The sequence below is a fragment of the Macrotis lagotis genome, chromosome 8, assembly GCF_037893015.1.
Source record: "Macrotis lagotis isolate mMagLag1 chromosome 8, bilby.v1.9.chrom.fasta, whole genome shotgun sequence".
Classification (NCBI taxonomy): domain Eukaryota; kingdom Metazoa; phylum Chordata; class Mammalia; order Peramelemorphia; family Peramelidae; genus Macrotis; species Macrotis lagotis.
In genome coordinates, this window is record NC_133665.1 from 80,441,969 (window position 1) to 80,461,619 (window position 19,651).

At 32.4% G+C, this 19,651-nt stretch overlaps 1 protein-coding gene across 6 annotated transcripts in view; it reads right to left on the reverse strand.

Annotated features, from left to right (window-relative positions):
- NFIB (nuclear factor I B) overlaps positions 1-19,651 on the reverse strand; it is a 270,748-nt gene that overhangs the window by 29,296 nt on the left and 221,801 nt on the right. For 4 of the 6 annotated variants that reach the window (XM_074197522.1, XM_074197519.1, XM_074197521.1 and 1 more), the window contains 3 exons: positions 17,201-17,379; positions 12,755-12,920; positions 8,826-8,908 (listed from right to left, as the gene is read on the reverse strand). In XM_074197522.1, the coding sequence (XP_074053623.1) occupies positions 8,826-8,908; positions 12,755-12,920; positions 17,201-17,379 (428 nt within the window). The remainder of the gene's footprint in view (positions 1-8,825; positions 8,909-12,754; positions 12,921-17,200; positions 17,380-19,651) is intronic. The other 2 variants (XM_074197520.1, XM_074197524.1) reach the window with 2 other exon arrangements.

Here is a 19,651-nt window from a genome sequence, read left to right on the forward strand (position 1 = left end):
AGCCTAGTCATGTGTGGTAAACATTGGAAAACGGGTTCAAACTGAAAGAACAAAAAGCAGGGTAGATAAGTGATGTGACTAAAAATAGAATTCCATAAAAGTTTACTATGCTGGAGGTTAGTCCTATCAAATATACAGAAATTTATTGGTCAAAATAATCACAAGACAGTCAAATGTATGTTTCAGCATTTAGAGGCTTTTGACCATGAGCTTTATGTTCCTTTAAAAAATGTTATCTCAAACACATGGTAATAACAAAGTCTTAATGATATCATTATGAAATTTTGTTTCTCCTGGACTTAATAACTGATCTCTAGTAGGTAATATATGGTAATGAAGGAGGTCCTCAGTTCTATTCCTTTTTTAATTAGTCTAGGAAACTGCTCAACATAATACATTTTCAATGATATTTTTTCCATTATATTTTTAAACACAAAATTTAAAGGAAATATAAGCAACTTTAATTTCAAATTTTACCACAAATTTGATGGCTTTTTAGTGCTTTTCCCCTTTCAATAAAAATTATATTTTTACAAAGACAAATAAAGTGTACCAAATTTAAGGATAGTTTGAGAATTCATATGAAATTTAAGTTTCACAGAATTCAGCATGGGAATTTTTTCTTTTGTGACATGAGTTCTAATCCTAAGGAATTGCTTATGAAAACACAAACTAGCACATACAAACATGCACACACAGCATTTCAATTATTTCATTTTGTGGGTGCTTAACATTTGGCTAGGTTCTATAGGAAAATTAAAGCAATTATTGAAATATGATTTTTTCCCAGAATCCCAGAAAATAGCACAAAATACATCTTTCAAAATTTGATACGATAAAGAGCTCCAAAATTAAAGACTAGGATTAAAAGGAGAAAAGATTGAAATGCTTAAATCTTCATTGATCCAGCTAAACATTAGAGAATATTTGAGTCACTACAGATGTTCTTCCAGAGTTCACATAAAACTGGATCAAAGAATAGAGATGGGGTCTATCTGATGGTCAGAGAAATTCTGGTAAGAAGTGAAGGGAGAGATAGCTGCTTGAGCAACCTTCAATTAAGATGTCAAGAGCTTTAATGATTGCACCACTGGGGTGTGTGAGTGTGTATGTGAGTATATCTGTGATTTTAGAAGTTCAGGAAATAGCTAATGGTCACCAACAATCATCAGCAATGCTTCTCAAAAGATTAACTACTTGAGTTAATCCAGAGCATCTTTTTTATTTCAAGGGCTCTTTCAGCAAATCAAAAGGGTGCTAGACATTAAACATGAGCCTTGGAATCAAAGAAGTAACACAAAGCACACTAGATCTTTTTACATTGAAAAAACTTGATATGGTGGACTTGGGTTTAAGACTCAGCTTTAGACCCATGACCATGAGAAAGTCACTTTATGAATGTGAGCTTAGTTTCCTATTTGTAAATGGGGATGACAATGCCCACATTATCTACTTCACAAGAATGGTGAAAAGAAAATGTTTTAAAAGCACTAGGATCAATCAAACTAGCAATCTCTAGTGAGACTATTTCTCATTTGAAAACTTGTTAATCAATAAAATAGAACTGTCAATTCAAGCAAAATCTATTCATTCATAGACAAAATGATATGTTCTACAAATATTAGACTTCTTTGAGACAGACTGGAAAGTTCAAAATGGCCCACAAGCTCAAAATGAGTCAATAGTGAGGCACAGCAGTCAAAAAGTTAATATTATCCTAGACTGCATTAAGAATCATAGTGTCCAGGAAGAAGGAGGGAATACCTCCATGTTCTGTACTATTTAGAGCAAATCTATAGCATGGTATTTATTTATGACCCTCAAATTTTAAGAAAGCTTTCAATAAACTTACATGTTTCTAGGGGAGGGTGACAAAATTGGGAAGGGATGTTGAAAGCATTGAAGGAATTGGGGATGTTTAGCTTGAAGAGCAGACTTGGGGTGGTTGGGGTTTGAGGAAGATATATCATCTATCTTTATCTATAGAGTCCTCAAAAGAAAAATAATTAAAATTTGTTCTGCTAACCTTCAGAGATCAGAACTAGGAGCAATGGATAGAAATTTTACAGTGGCAAATTTAAGTTCTATATAAGGAAAGCTTCCTTACAATTAGAGCTATACCAATGTAGAATGGATTACTTTAGGACATAATTGGTTCCTACTCACTAGATGCCGTAAGGCTAAATAAAGCTGGAATACTTCTGTTATAGAGTGATTATATGAATTCCTTTCCAAATTTAAGTTTCTGTGATTCTTGGGGGGAGGGGGAGGGGAGAAGGAATAGCTAACCACCTTTAGGTTCTCTAATTTTCTTCAATTTTTTTTAACCTTTCAATCCCAATCTAAGAGTTTTAACTAAATCCTTTAATATTAAAGGAGCAGAAATTTTTACTAAATTGAATCATTAATGTCATAGATAAATGTAAACGGTTGCTGAAAGTAGACAACAGGATAATTTGAATAAGGTTCTAAAGAAAGAACAGTTTTCCCAAAAAGGCAAAAGAAAGGGACATTTAATATAGGTCATTGAACCACTGATTTAGAGTGGAATGGGTCTTGGGGATCATCTAATTCAGCCCTTTATTTAAAATTAAAAACTGAGGCACTAAAAAAATTCCTTCTAGAAAATGGATGGTTTGTGGTCAAGTAGCAAGTCAGTGGCACAGTCAGAATTAGAATTTGGATTCCTAGTTCAGTCCAGTTTCTGTCACACAAGATTACAATATATAAAAGACTTCCACAACACCTTCAAAGTCATTTCAAAAATTCCACTTCCATAAAGGAAGCCTTCTATATTTGAACCATGACAAAAGGATCATATTAAGAGAGTCTTTATAATCCCATAGCCTCAACAAATGTTACTGAAGAATCATCAAAGAAGGAGTGGCATAAAAATGGGAAAATATGATAAGGAGAATTGAAAAAATTGAGAATGACATTACTAATTCAAAGGACTGTATTTTGGTTTTTAGGAGACCTCCCTTTAAGGAACTGAGCCTTGGGTTCAAAAAAATCAAGAAAAGTTTTGTGACAGAGTTGAAACTAGAAAGAACAGAGATCTCATCTCAGTAAAATGCTTTTTCATCTCCACTCAATCTTTTCATATTTATTCTTCACTTTACTCTCAAGAAGTTTCTCCCCCTAAAGTCTATAGTATACATATGTACACATATATGTGAGTTTATGTGCATGTGTGTATATATATATATATATGTATATACACACATTTACAAATGTCCTTTTTCCTCCTGTGGTTTTTAACTTGGATTTTTTGAAATAAAATTTTCTGATGTGGAGATAAATTTTTTTCATAGCATTTTTCATTTTGGTGTTGGCAAGCTAAAACAATAATATTTTTAAGATATGAGATAGTGAATACAGTTTTAGTTTTACTTAAAATCAGGAAAAGGAGTTACTTTCTTTTTTGTCTTTTTATCATCGGTGTCTCACCTCTAGTAGGTTATTTCTAAGTTCCTTTTGAGCTGAACTGAATGGACTCTGTTCAGCCCTTTGGTCTCTATAATTTTCTTACAGTCAGAGAAGAGAGGAGCAAAAATGAATGAATGATAAAAGGCAGACAATGACATGTTTTTTTTAATTTAAGAAAAGCCCATATTAAACATTTGAATAAGGCATTATTTTGACTGGGACTTCCTTTAAATATGTTTCCTTTCCAGCAAGCGTATATGAAAAGTGACCTCTTATCCATTTGCATACCTCCCTAGCAGTCATGTGAGATGGTTTTACGTCAAGTTGTCGATTATGATAACACACACAATAAGAACAGGCCAAGTGTTGATAGCCTATTTCCTGATGTTACTAAAAAGTTCTGTTTGAGAGTCCAGTTGGATCCTTTTTTTTTTTCCCAAATCTCTTGCCTCAAGTAATAATACTACCTATCCAAGTGGTTTTAAAACTCCAGTCTTATCCCTGCTCCCTCCTATTCTAGAATGGTCATTTGCATTTACATTTTCCATAATAAATGGTATAAGGGAATTTCCACTAAGAGCTTAACAACTAAGCGATTCATCTTTAAAAAAATCAACTTCCTACTTATCCTGTTTCTGAAAAAGGATACATTGTGTGGCTAGGAAATTGCAATTTCAATGAAAATAACTTTTATTTTTGGTTTGCTTCAAAAATATACCTGATGGTTTTGTAGTGAATTCTTTGTAAGTTAGCCCAGTGAAAGAGATCATAGAACTTAATCATCATGCATCGTATGTATCATGCCCAAACCCAAGCAGGAGTGAAATCCATGCAATGATGTAAGTAATGCAAGGATTTTAAATGAGCAATAGCACCTCAGCCATTAACTCTAATATTAGATAGCACATACAGTTATGAGAAGATTATTAGAGAAAATTGATTTAATGCTTCCATACTGCTTGACTTTACACTGTCATTTCAAAGAAGTCAAAGGTGACCTTATATTCTATCCAAAAACTCAAAGTTGTATTGAAAATTAAATACACTTTCTCCAAAATTTTAGAAAAGTGACCTTTTATTTTTAAATAGGACGTTTCTTCACTTCATTGTCTTCACTTGCAATCATATAAAATATAGTTGTGTTTTCCCCTTTTGGTGGGCAAGATTAATATTAAGAATTTATGGTTAAATTATGATTTAAAACTTAAAATTAATGTAGATAATCAAATTTGCTAGATGGTTTTTTGATGTCACTAAACAATCTAATTGTCAAAGACTCAAGGCCTACGTATCACATATTCATTATGAAGTAGACCAATTCCATAAAAGACCACACTCATTCATGTGACTTTTCTCATAGTTCTCTAGTTAAATTATACTCTAAAAGGTTTACCATATTTTCAAAACACCATCTTTTCTCTATTATTCCCATTTAGTAAGTGAGACACTATTGGGAGAGTACTGTTTCTCCATGCTAAAATTAACAGAATGTGCTCATGAGCTATTTAGGGAAGAGAAGAAAAGGAGCGCTTTGCCAAACTGATTTGAAGTCAGAGATAGTAGAACTTCCACTCTTCCAGAAAACTCCCAAACCATAAAAAGACATATTTTAGTAGAGACTAAAAGAGTTCAGTTTGCGAAAGCAGTATCCATTAGTTCTTCAAGCCACCACACCATCTTCCAAAATGAAAGTTAAGAAGAAAATAGTTCCAATTGAAATTCTCATTGAAAGATTTGATTTAAACCAAGGCTTAATAGAAAACACATTAAATTAAGCAATGACCCTAGAGACAGTCTAGCTTGATACTTAACAACACTCAAACACTTGTTAAAAGATGAAGGAAAACTTTATAGGAGAGTTCTAATCAACTTGCCATGAGCTATCTTTTATATTTAATTAGAACAGATCACTTTTAACAGCAAATTGCTAACATATTTACATACATGTGCATCTTTGTAAGTCATTCTTAATAATCATGTGACTTTTTCTGGAGACTGAAGCTAAATTAAATATTTAGAATGATATTGGTGATTTTTTTTTGTCTAGATTGTAAATAGCTGGCATTTCAAGGTCATTCACTAACAACCTCAATCAGCAATGACCATTGTAAGAAAGCTTGCACAGATTTATAATTAATATATATGCTCCTACCAATATGATTAAACTAAAATTTTTAAGAGCATATTTTTTTTAGGTTTTTGCAAGGCAAATGGGGTTAAGTGGCTTGCCCAAGGCCACACAGCTAGGTAATTATTAAGTGTCTGAGACCGGATTTGAACCCAGGTACTCCTGACTCCAGGGCCGGTGCTTTATCCACTGCGCCATCTAGCCACCCCCTTGCCGCCCCCTTAAGAGCATATTTTGCAAAGTATTCAGATATGAAATTGCAAATGTATTACCCTTCCTGGTGATATATATATATATATATATATATATATATATATATATATATATATATATATATATATATATATACTCTCAATCTGTGTTAGATTTAGTGCTTTCCATCTCAAATCAAGAATTCTGGATGTTCTAGTTGTTAGAAATTGAAATAGTTCTGCCTAACTATAATTGTCTGGAAAGATTATTTATAAGAGAGTCACAACTATCCAACCAACTTAAATTTATTGTTAACCATAATTTATGTAAGCTACATTATAGTTCTTTTTAGGTAAAAATAGAACACTCAGTAATACACATCAATACTTTTCATAACCTAAAAGGATAAATCTTCATCAAGCCCCCTGCAATGAAGTAAAGAATGTACCTGTGACAATATTTATTCTTAAGGGGTCAATGTATATTAAAGGGGATGGTGACTGTTTAAAAGACCTTTCTGAGACTAAAACCACTGGCTCTCTAATTTTGAATTTCTCCCAGCTAATATAAAATGATTGATTGCCTTTATTTTATGTACCCCTTGATTTTCCTTTTCATTCATCATGATGTACTTTAAACCAAATGCATTTAGAACCTGACATTAGAAGAGAGGTATTTTTAAAATCTTTGTAAAGTAATGAAAGAACATAGTAAATCAATCTCATTTCTGCTAAAGAAAAAAAATAACCTTTATTCTATTAAATCATGTAAACTAATTCTTTTTCCCTAATAAATAATAAACATTATAAGTTCATCTCTAAGATCTTTTTAAAAGTTAAAAGATTCAAAATAAGGTCCAATTAGAGCCTTTTTAAAATATATATATATATATATCTATAAATGATGTATAGAAGCTAATTTTCTGTATGTTTATTGTGATTTTTCATGAACTGGGTATTCTGAAATGCTTGCAACAGTATCAATTTTTTTCCTATTAAATAGGGAGAAAATAATCTATATGTTATTTTAAATTAAACAATATATCATAGAACTGAAACTCCTATATCTCCCTTTAAGGATCTATGTATATTATATATACAAGGGAAACCAATTATATTTAACTAAACTAGATATATTCATGTTGTAAATATTTAATTTTAGGTTGGTCACTCAATACAAGTAGTCTGTGATGGAAATGTTTTGGAGATCAACAGTTAATAGATAAATATTTTAAAGTTAAATGCTGAGTTTCTGCAGTTTAGTAATAGTCTAATAATAGTGCCTAGATTCTTATAATTTATCCTGCAGAGATGAGAAAGAAGAAGTATACTGCAGATTAATTAAGTTCTTATTATCTTATCACAAGCATGTGAACCTCCAATGTGAGTCATAGGTAATGAACATAGCCAACAAGGAAACTGAGGAAATTAGGTTGGCATGTGGGTAATTTATAATTCTAAATAAATGGAATTGGTGTGACAAAGTTCTAAATGTGCTCAGGAGCAAAAGTTGAAACTGTGGAGGCACTTTATTATGCATTCAAAAATTAACTGGAAATAAAGAATGCAAATCCCATGACAAAAGTATTTCTGAAAATATGTGAAGTGATTTTGAAAAGAACAAGTTTTCAAATCTATAAACCCTGCATATGTTTAAAAATACAATGAACACATACATTTGTCAAATAGAACCATATTATAGTAATTATAACACATTTCATATTACAGCAATTTTAGAGGTGAAAAAAAGCAACATACCAGAGAATTATGCTGAAAAGCCAATGGCTGGCAAAACCACTAATTATTATTTGGTATTTTCATAACTGTGTACAGATGTTTTCATTTAGTTCTTACTGATTTTTTTTCTTTCAAACTGGCAAAACGTCAAATATCTTGAATAAACTCTCATCTTTATTATTTTCTCTGAACTCTGCATGTGGTGACCTTTAATATATACAGTCTGCCACCTTGGCCTTCAACTGTACAGGACTAGAGAATTCCATATGTAACACAGTTTAACTAGGTCAGAATAAGAACAGACAATGAAGGCCTCATTGAAAATATAGTTAGCATAAAGACCAAATCATTCGTGTGTGTGTGTGTGTGTGTGTATGTGTATGTGTGTGTATGTACATCCACATAGAAATATATGTGTGTATAAGTGAGTTTAAAAAGCATTTCTCTTTCAGAGATAATCTGAAATATTCTACTTTTCTCCTAATAATATATCATAGACTATCAATATCAAACTGCTCTGCCGTCAACATTTGAAAGCAACAAATGCTCTTATATAGTTAAGTTCTAACTTGTTTCGGTTTATTTCTGTTATATTGTAACTAGGCAAAGTGTGATTTCTGTATTTATATGGCCCATGCTTTTAACTGTGGCTAATTTGCTTATAAACCACCATTAATCCTGGCTGTATATTTTCACAGTTTGGGTAAACACTTCATTTGCATTAAATTTACAGCATTAATGAGATGCGAAATTTAAAATGCTACTTGAAACATAAATGATGTAAAAAATAGCAGAACAGGAAAAAATGTGTTTTTATCACGTCTCAAATCAGAAAACCAATTTAAACTTATTAAAGTAGGAATGATGATGTGTTGTGCTAAGAATTTGGTTCTATAGCTCATCTTTTGCAAATAAAGTATAAAAATGAAGACCTTAACATCCCAAAAATATGAAATCACTCAGAATTCAAAATTTTTACTGCTTATGTTCTATTTGACTTAGCAATCATTTTTAACAGGTTTGTCCTCTGAATGCTTAAAAAAAAAGATCAATCTGACCAAGAAACTACTTTATCTGAACTACTAATTATCAGTGCTATAATATAGACTCCAAACATGAAAACAGATCATGTGCCAGTTTAAGGAATTTTCTTTATAAGTATGAAACAAAAAATAAGTAAGCATTTTTGAATATGAAATATATTTTTGTCTTAGTCTTCCCATGAAAAATACTAAATGCAGCAGAATCCCATTCTAATCCCAGATTTGAGTGGCAGCATGTAAAAAGGAATTGTTGCAAAAGCTTGGCTATATTATTACACCTATGTGAAACTTGCCCACCTGTTGCTGGTGTAGGAAGGATGGGTCTCTTGGGCTTAGTCCCACATATCGATTGGCTTGAGATGTGCCTGAGGCTGTGTAGGCTGATTAAGGAAGAACAAAAACAAAGATAAAAATCGTGAACTATCAGAAAGAACACCCTGTCCATGTATAAGAAACCCAGACAAGTGGGATTTTTAATTAAAAAAAAAAAGGTGCCTCTACATTTCTCTTACTTAGCTTGAGTATGTTTAAACAACTGGTAGAAGAGAAATGATGGTTGATTTCTAATCACTTTCAAAAAAAAAATCTATGCCGGGAATTCAAATTCTACCATTTGTTGTGAGCATGCCACACTCACTTGTTCCATCTTCAGTTGGGCATACTCCTCAGTAGATGGTTCATTCCCTAGCTAAAAGGTTTTACCTGAAATTACTTAGCTAAGGATAGGATCACCAATAATGTTCAATAATACTAATATCTGTGAAAACAGACTATGAATCTGTCAGGAAAAAATGAAAGCTTTGAGTAATGGGATTTAAGCAAGATGTGCTTGAAGATGTGGCATGAGAAGTTTTTCTTTAAAGGAAAAGGGAATCTGGTTATTGTAATTGCATACATGAAGAAGGGAATTAAGTTTTATTGGGCCAGATTGCATGAAACAGCTCAGTACAGTATATCATACAAAAATCATCTTAATTTTTAGATAAAATTTGGTTTAAGTAATTTTTTAAAAAATATAATTGCTTTCCATACCTTCTTCAGGACAAGTCAAATTCTTGCAGCTTTCCCAGGAAGGGAGATTGGTGGCACTTTTTTTTTTTTTAAGACATGGCCCACAGACATTTTAATATATACATGGTGACTGCTAAAAATTCCCAAATTTATACTTAAAGTAATGTCTTACCTGAGTTAGTTTTATCTCATATATTTCTCTCTAAGAACTTTTAGTATAAAAAGGACATAGTTAATTTTCCCTTTTTCTTAAAGATTTCTTTTCAGGCTTTCAGGGTGAAAGTATGAATGTATCTTAATATTCCTAGCACTGAGTAATCACATTTTTCTATGTTAGAATTAATATAAAAGAAAATGTTTTTAATTTTTTTAAATTGTCACACAATTTCATGTTTAGAAGATATTAATCAAAGATATTTTATTTTTAAATGATATAGTAATTTAAATTTTTATAATTGAAAATCATTAGTTTTATGATTATCAACCATTGATTTAGGGAAGAACAAATATATTTCTTATTTATTTATTTATATATTTATATTCATATTTGTTTATATTTATAGGTTTTATATATTATACTTATTTATATATTTTTAATCACATTTCTATTTATAATTCATCAAAATCAACAGAATCAGAGATAGGATAGGGCACTGGTCTTAGGACTTGCCTCTATCACATTTGACTGTGACACCCTGTCACTTAAAATCTCAAGGTTCCAGGTAACTCATTAATTTTTAACTTACAGAGAAGATGCTGACCTGCATCTGAAGAAGGAATTTCTTCATCCAGGAGTTATCTACATCTATGAATCCAGAGGTCTGATATCTATCTTTATCAGAATCAAATTATGTCCCATTAATTCATAAGGCTCCCAAATAAAATAAACTAGATGGGAATGTCACAATACAGAATGTGGACAATAAATTTTAGTTCAACCATTTGAATAAATTTGAATGTGAATGTAAACAATTCTTTGTTTCTTTTCATTTGATTTTGCTGAATTAATTGTCCATGATTATGAGGCACTAGCTAGCACCTTTGAGAACTACAGGGAAGGTGAAGCTGTTTCATGCTCTTTACTCATTCAAGTTCCTAGTGGTAGACAACATGCATTATGAAATGATGGGTAGCATATATCCCACTATATGTTAGTCCTACCCTGAAAATACAGAAATATACTTTTAGATAGTCTTTATTCCTCTCCTTAATACTTAGAAAATACTCCTTACTACTGTCATATTTCCAGTAATCTTGCTGACTTTAATATCAATGAAAGAATTCATTTTTAGCTAGGCATTGCATTTTGGCAACATAGAAGCACAGAGGTTTTGTTTAAAGAAACTAAAATCACTTATATAAGTTTTTCTAAGTCAGTGGCAAGGAATGGATAGAAACAGCCATTTTTATAAGACCAAGAAAGCTCTGAAACACAGCATGAAGCCAATTCAATGTATTTTTTCTTTGTCATTTTAATGGCTGCTTGAGATGACCTCATGGTCATGTGTTCACATGGACAATGTAAACTAAACTATCAATCTGGCAAAACAAAACAATAAAAAAAATAACCATTTTATATCTCATTTGGTCGTATCCTTTAGACAAGATTTAAATAGTAACTGTTAAGAAACTATGAGTGATAGAATATAATAGTTTGGGGCAAAGGGTTCTGAAATGGATATATTTAGGCATTAGACTCTTGATACCATCACTACTATTGTGTATAACTTTTAAAGATCTTTTTGAACTTAAAATTCATGTCTTTATTCTAAACACTGATTCTATAGAATAGGTGTTAGAAAATGTACATTTGAAAATTTAGGTCTTATTGCTTTATCAAAAATAATTTTTGCAGCTAATTCTGACTACAAATGTTTTATACAAGTTTTACTAGATTCCCTCATTGTTTGCCTTTGGGGAAATACTCACTTCCCCAACAAAAAGCAACAAAAAGGTGAATCAACATTAATGACTACCCAAGCATACCACTTGGAATAATTAATGTATTCATTATCCACTGTAGGATCTCACTGTTTAGAGAAATAAATTCTAAATCATATGTATATTTGAGGTGTTCCTTCAGAATCCTTCCTGGTTCACTGCTTACTACAAAGAAGCTTCCACCATTGTCAATTATAAAAAAAGGACAAATTATGATGCCCTTTCAGACAAATGATGTCTTTTTTTATTCTATCCAGAGTGAGGATCTGAAGTCCTATGGCTTCTCTATATTTTCACATAGAAATCACTACAGTATTGGAATTTGCTGATTAGGGAAAAAGGATAGCCCTTGAAATTAAGAAATATATGCATTCACAGGGGAGCACATTCATAACTTTTGCTTGAAGGATAGGATCCCTCTCTGATTCTTACAACTCTCACTATATAGGCTCCAAGTCACTGTAGAACTGGTGTTCTGGATGGAACCAACTGAAAATGAACTTGCTGTCTATTTCTGAGTTCATCACATGACAAAAATAAAGCAAGCATGTGGTCATAAAATTTATGGGTTACATAAATTTAGTGGTTATATTTTTTGTCATTTCAAAGACCAAAGTCATGCTAAACAATATGGCATTTGATGTACCATGATAGGCAATCAAAGGGTTAAAAAGCAAACAAAACAAAATAAAAAGGCAGATAATGAAAGTGCAGGTAGCTTACTTGTGCCTAATACAATGGACTTAAATTTCATCTTCCTTTTCTCAACATTGTGTGTATGTGTTTTTTCCTAATAGTACATAAGATGTTGTGTAAACATGCAATTCTCTTACAGTGGCACTGACTCAGTCTACTTTAGTGAAGGGGTTTAACTTCTATAGGAAAACTCATTGAGTAACACTGATCTAACTTTTTGGGAGTAATAGAAAAACCTTTTAGGCTGAGTTATGATACTCAGTGCTAGTTCAATGTTCACCTTGAACCAACAGGCATGTTTTGTTATTTTTTCGATAGATATTTTCTCAAATAAATATGCTTCTCCCTATTCAAAACTGGTTGAGATGTCACAATGATGTTTCACATGACATGAGGCACTGCCTAAAATTTGATAAGGGAGAGCATTTATGGCCAGATCACAAGCCTGTTAGTTCCATAAATGAGAAACCTCCATCTGATCAGGTAACTGGAAAAATTGCCTTGTTTTCCACCTTGGATCGGAAATCCAATTGAACCTTCTTCGATGGACATTTCTCATTTCCTACAGAAATACTTACTGGTTGCTGTAGGTGAAGCTGCCTCACCTTCAGTGGATGTAGTGATGGGTTTAGTATCTGTCATGGTCAGGGTCACAGGTCGCACTGCACTGTGATGGGGAGAGGGTGCCAAAACTGGAGTGAAATGGCCGGGCACTTTCCCTACTACTTGACCACTGCTGTTGGGCTACAAAACAAAAACAGAACATGCCGCATGAAATAATCCAGCCCATCTAATTCATAAGTCCATTTAGCACACTGTTCCTTCATGGACCCTGCTCATTGTGTGGAACAGCCAAAGAGGTCCCTTGCTCAAGTTAAGAGTCAGAGCACCTAAAGTGGTTAGTAGTAATAAGAAGCAGCAGCACTTTAGAGAAGGTTTTTCATCTTCAAAGCACTTTATATTCATTAATTAATCTTTACAACACCTTGGATAGGCAGGTAGACATCATTATTCTCATCTAACAGGCCAGAAAACACAAGTGGAGGTTAAATGATTTGCCCAAAGACAAAATGGAAGTCAGCATCACAGCTAGAACTAGAACCAGGATTCTCATTCCAAGCCCTGGGCTAATCATAATGATTTTGCATTTGAACTTCTGGATGAAATTTTCACCAAGCCCTTTTCAGACTCAGATGCTAATTACCCAAATGAAGGTGAGAATATTTCGTTGATACAAAGATGACTACAAAGAACAGTTTCCATGAGTTTTTCCTCATGCTCATTTTGTCCCATAACACAAACATTCATTCACACAAATAACAGACAACATCTAAGACACAACTGTGTTGCCATTGTGATCTCCTCACATAAGAATAGAGAATGAGGCGCAGGGCTTGGATAGTAGACTGTGTGAGAGAAGACAAAATGCTTGGTCTTCAAAAATGATGTTAAGATACCGAAACGGGTCTGGCCTACAATCCACAAACAGCTTTAATTACTGAAACCAAAAAGTGTGGCAGTAAAAGAGAGGACAATCAACTGTACTATGTATTATTTGATTTGTTCTTATATGTGCGTTGATATTTACACAAAACATTCATTAACATTTGTGGGAATTACCCAAGTAAATCCCCTGTGCTGTGATAGAATAGATATTATTATTTGTGCTTTAGCCCCTGGGTACAAAAATAGTTTCCGTGTTAGGAGGCAAACTCCTAAGGGACACACTGATATACTATAATACTAGAACATGTTTTTCTGGATAGAGAATGCTATTTTTGTTCATACCCAAGATAGAATTCTCTATTGCATTAAATTCTTTAACAATTTTAAAGGATTTTATACTTCAAAAACACTTAGTTTTTTCTAATCCAAAATTATCCCCCCAAAAAGAAGGCATCCTTTTTAGCAGATCTATCTGCTTACCTATAGAAAACTGGGAAAAAAAGATGAAAATTTGATAACGTTCAAATATTTTGACTTTTAACCATGGTTGAGTCTTAACTTAGGTTCCTCAACTGTTGCATCAATTTTTTTCCTTGAAAATGAAATTTTTCCCTTGAATATCTTGACTGTTCATCACATAAAATCTGGAGTATTTAACATTATGTTATGAAAATTGCCCACTGTTTTCCCTTGAGGAAAACCTATGGGAGCATTATTCATTTAGGCTAATTTTACTTAAAAATATTTCAATGAATAGTGAGACTATTTTACTATAAGCAGGACAGTGATAAAGTAATTAATCTCAAAATTGCTGTAGGGAGCACCTGGTTCTCAGTTGCTTACCTTAACAATCTAAATTAGGATATTACAGAAGCATATTGGGGAGGAATCGCTTATTGTAAGAAAATAGTAACCGAGTAGATATTCATTTGATTCTACTTATGACAGGAAAATACTAACTGAATAGCCATTTTTTTTCGATTCTACTTATGGTAAGAATATTAATTAAATAGCTATTCTTTTGATTTCTAAAGAAAATTTGGACTAATATCAGGAACTTCCTTTTGCAACCCAAGGAAATATGTTTTAAGGTTGAGCAGGAAAAAATTCCTAATAAATATTTGTAGCTTACTATAAGCATGTGTGATAAAATTCAGCTTTCCATTCAAAAAAGCAAGTCATTGAGTTAAAAGCACATCATTATGTGACCAATTTTTTCTAGCAACTGAACATGTTAGTGAGTTGCTTTATATTTTCCCCTTAAAAACAATAACAACAACCCAGAAATATGTTAGTTTTATCCCTGATGTCAAGTTCTATGAGCAGAATTATTCTGTGGGCAGTAATCAAAAACCCAGGCCCCTGTGTTCAATAATACCTACCTGGAGAGTGACAATAATGTCAAGGAAATACTTCAGTAGACTATGGTGGTATAGTGCTCCATGATGCAAATCGTTTCCCATTGGAACTGAATCAAGCTCCAAGTTCAGTGGAATTGAGTCACATTCCAAGTTCAGAGATATACATTTACTTTATTTAAAGTTTACAAAAAGTGACAAAGAAATAAATCTGAGCCAACACAGGCAATGATCATCCATATTTTAGGGTCCATGAGAATGAGAAATATTGTTCTGTTTTCTGCTAACTTAAAAGGATGAAGCTGTACCATAAAACTTTTATCTTCTAAGGATGCTAATAGATGAACCTTCTCATTGTTGCTGCTAAAAAGAGAGTTGACTCCTCTCAGGAGAGAGTTGACACAGCATTTTGAAGGGATTATCCTGCTTAGTACATTGGTTCCATTATACAGTACTAAAACCCTGAGAAAGCATTAAAAAAAAAACTGAGACAAGAGAGTAAGACACTTCTCTTAGAAGCTAGATAGATCTTTACCTTGAAAATGGGAAGAAAAGCAGGGAACAATATAGGCAGATTATCGCCTAATCTGCCCTCTTAACATATAAAAAAATTGAAATGTAAGTAAAACAAGCACTGAATAATTAAAGAAATGCATAACACTAAGGGCCTGATTTTAATTTGCATAATTTTTCCCTTAATAGTGCCTAATTAAGACATCAGTTTTTTTAAAAAAATCCAATGGAACTCTAAGATTTTCCACACTGAATTAACATTAAGGACTTTTAATGGATGTCTTAATTAGACTTTGTTATTCATGGAAATTTTACACAAATTAAAATCAGGCCCTGTGTGCACTGTTCCCAGCTGAGTCTCAGCAAAATGCTCTGTGGAACTGAAAGACTTTTAAATCCATGCTTTGACAGCAAATTGTAGTCTTAAACTGATATACCACAATCCCACGGTTTTTCTTAATTAACATCAATATTACAACCAATAAAAATAAAGTATCATTTAAAATTTTTTCACCTGAAAATTTATTTTCACATTTAAATTTCTAAAATTATGCAACTAGTCCAAAATGTTAGTCCATAGTGGCCAATAATCACTGACTTTTTAAATAGCCCAAAGGAAGATTCATTTGTTGGTATTCAAAAGACAACTTTCAATGGAGCCTACAGTAATATCTCTGAGCTTTTAACAATGAAAAACTGATTATCCCCTCTGCTAGTTTCTTGTGCTTACATTAAATTGATTTCCTTTTAATTATTTTTTAAAAAAACTAAAAGTTTATAGATATACCTTTTACTTTCATTTTAACAACAGTGTTATTACAAAAGCTCCTAAATCTCATCAAATTCATTGAAATGTGCCATATAGAGTTTACAAGAAACTTTGAAGCATGGTGGGAAAATCAGATACCAGACCATACCATACAAATTACATCACACACACACCAGAAATATTACCAGTATTTACAAACAGCTTTGGTTGAAAGTCTATCCTACATAAGAAATAATAGAGCATTATCATATGCCTATTTGATTGTAAAAAAACAAAAAAATGGAAGCAAAACAAACAAAAACATTTCTTACATCAAATCCCCAACCCATGACTTTGCCATCAGGAATTACTGTGCTTTGTGATAAGGTAGAAATGCATTTGAATCACTATATCTACAGGGAATCCCAAAAGTTCCTATCAAATATTTACAAAAGAGTAAGTGTAGTTATGTCACCCATTAAGTACAGTCATGTCTGTGCAAAGAATAAAATTTCCCTCAAACACAGAAAATGTTTACACTATGAAAGCTTATTTTAATTCCTAATAGCTTGTCTATAAATATGACCGTTTTGTATGTTTATTTTAAGACATACATTGTTATTTGCTGATTTTGTTTCATATATCAGGTATTTCAAAGCTGAGAACACTAAGCTTAGACTCTCCAGTCAATGAAAATAAGAAAAATTAATCGAGTTCTTTACAAATTTTCACCTGCAAGGAAATCCTCTTACTAATATCACTCAACAGATTGAAGACAAAAAGTTAATGAATCACTGAGAACCTTCCTGAGTTTAGAGTTCAAAAGTTAATGCCATGACAGTAATTATTCTGTTAACCCAACAATGAGCATCACAGAATATAGAAAAAGGGATCATGATAATATCTGCTTCATTTTAATTTGGTATTCTTATGACATTTCTCTGCCCCACCCTCTTTACCTGGCTTGTCTGTGGACTAGATGGGTCATAAGAAGGTACATAATTCTTCAGAGTATCCTGAGGATTCAGGTGAGGAGGATATCTGATTGTTGGATGAGAAAAGTAACTTGTTGGGGCTGGAGGAAGGATAGCTTGTGCTGGGAATGGCAATGGTGACGGTGACGTTCTGGTTGAGATGACTGGGAAAAAAGAAAAGAAAAAACTGGTTAAGCTTTAGCTTTCTGGACATGATTTCTATTCTTAAACGTGAAATAAAAAAGCATGCTGCTGAATGATGATTCAGTATTTTTTAAGACAAACTAAGTGTTCTTAAAAATATATGCCACTCAGTTTTTTTGTCCAGTCTCAGCCAATCTGTCTTTTCTTTTCCTTCTCTTCTTTCTTTTTTCCTATTCTCATTGACTCTGTCTCTCTGTTTTTTCCTCTAGATCTGTCTTTCTCTATCTCTTTCTCCCTGTTATTCTGTGTGTTTCTGTCTCTATCCTTTTTCTCCTCCCCACCCCACACAAATTAACAATTCTTCTTCCACAGATGCATAAGTATTAAAAAAAAATCCTCAAAAACACCTTTTATATTTCTTACAGGATGTCACTGCTTGATATAATGTTTCTTTAAACAAAGTAATGATTTCCCATCAGAGTGGATACTTGCCTTTGTCTCATGAATTTTGATCAATTGAAAACATTTTAAAGACAAAAAGGACACACAAAATTTTCACTAAGTTTCATAATAGAAACAATCTCACTGTAAATAAATGTAGAGATTTTTTTCCCCTTACTTTGTAATCCTGTACCTGCCTATGGATGTGGGAAGGGGAAGCCAATAATTACGAAGCAATAATGTCAGGAATAATTAGTTGACCATTGTGCAAATGCTAATGAATGTTCAACCTCAGGGCCTGGGAAAACCTCCTCCAAATGAAAATATTTCTTTCAAAACAAAAAGGGATCTCTCCTTTACATATTTTTCTCTGCACTCTTTTTATTCCCTTCCTTCCACATTCTCTCTCTGAAGACCAATACATCCAGAGATCTCATTTCTAATGGAACATTAAACACAGACAACATGAAATGCAAGCTTAAAGCTTTCATAGTCATGTTAACTTGCCCAAAAGTTTCCTATTATATAACTAATAATGTTTACTACAAGGAAATATTACATATAAATTATGTAATCTAACAGTTTCATATGAATATTTTGTTACTTTAGTACAACTTTTACACAGGCATTATTTGAGACATATCCACTTAATTTTCTAATAATTTTTAAAACAAAATTTAGAGGCACCTTACTGTATCATAAATATCTCTAAAATATAGAGGTAACAGTAATATAAGCAAAATCTTGACATAATTTTTATTATTAAATAATACATTAAATAGCTTCTTTTTTGTTTGTCATTTTATCATTCAGGTTGTGTAATAATTCTGAACCAAATTACCTAATGCAGAAGATAAATTCTTCCTGTGGTTTTTTCAACTAAAAGACATATAGCATGACTTAACTAAAACTTTCAAAATAGACAACAAACTTTACCTTTCAAATACAGCATTTGTTTCCCCCCAAAGGATAATTTTTCATAACATAACATTAAAGAACACACTGCAGAGACAATGCACAGTAAACTCAATTATAAGGATTCCTTCTTTGAGTTCAATCAGATTTAGGATTTTTAAAAATAAAACCCCACAAATGAGATTTTTCCCCCCCTCATTTTGGTATGATGCAAGGTTTGAATAAAGATAAGAAGTACATTGAAAAAGGAAAGAGCACTAGATTTCAAATTAAGAAACTTGGTTTTCAAACCTCACCTCCTACTATATAATTGTGTGACCAACTAAGAACAAGGCCCTTAATAAAATATAATTATGCTTCCAACTGACTATAGAGAATAATGGGATTTTGAGGAAGAGGGAATTTAAAAGATAATAAGGTCTAACATCTTCATTTTATAGGAGAGGAATCAAGACACAGAAAGCTAACATGAATTACTAAACAGTACATAGGTAATTATGTAGTAGAACAAGATTTTTACAGTCTCCCTTACTCTCCTTCACACCATCTTTTCAGAGTTTTGAGAAAAGTAATGATGTACATTTTAAAGTTCTATGTGTGTGTGTGAGTTGTAGTTTATGACTAATATTGATAAATAGCAACTCAATATCAGTGATAATCAATGACTTTAAGAAAATAATAATAATAATAATAAATACAACCTGCATTGATCTTGTCCAAAATTACAAAGTTGGCACTAAGCTAATCACAGCAAGTACACAGGCTATGAATTGTTTTTCCAACTGTGGTGATGTGTTTTTATTAAAGAACCACATTCTCTTAACAGCTCTCCTGTGTGGCTAACAATAGGCAGACATCTGGTCAGATTAGGGGGCAGGTATGAGGCTAACCTTGATGTCCTCAACAATGTTCAAGTTGGCCCAATCTGAGGTCATT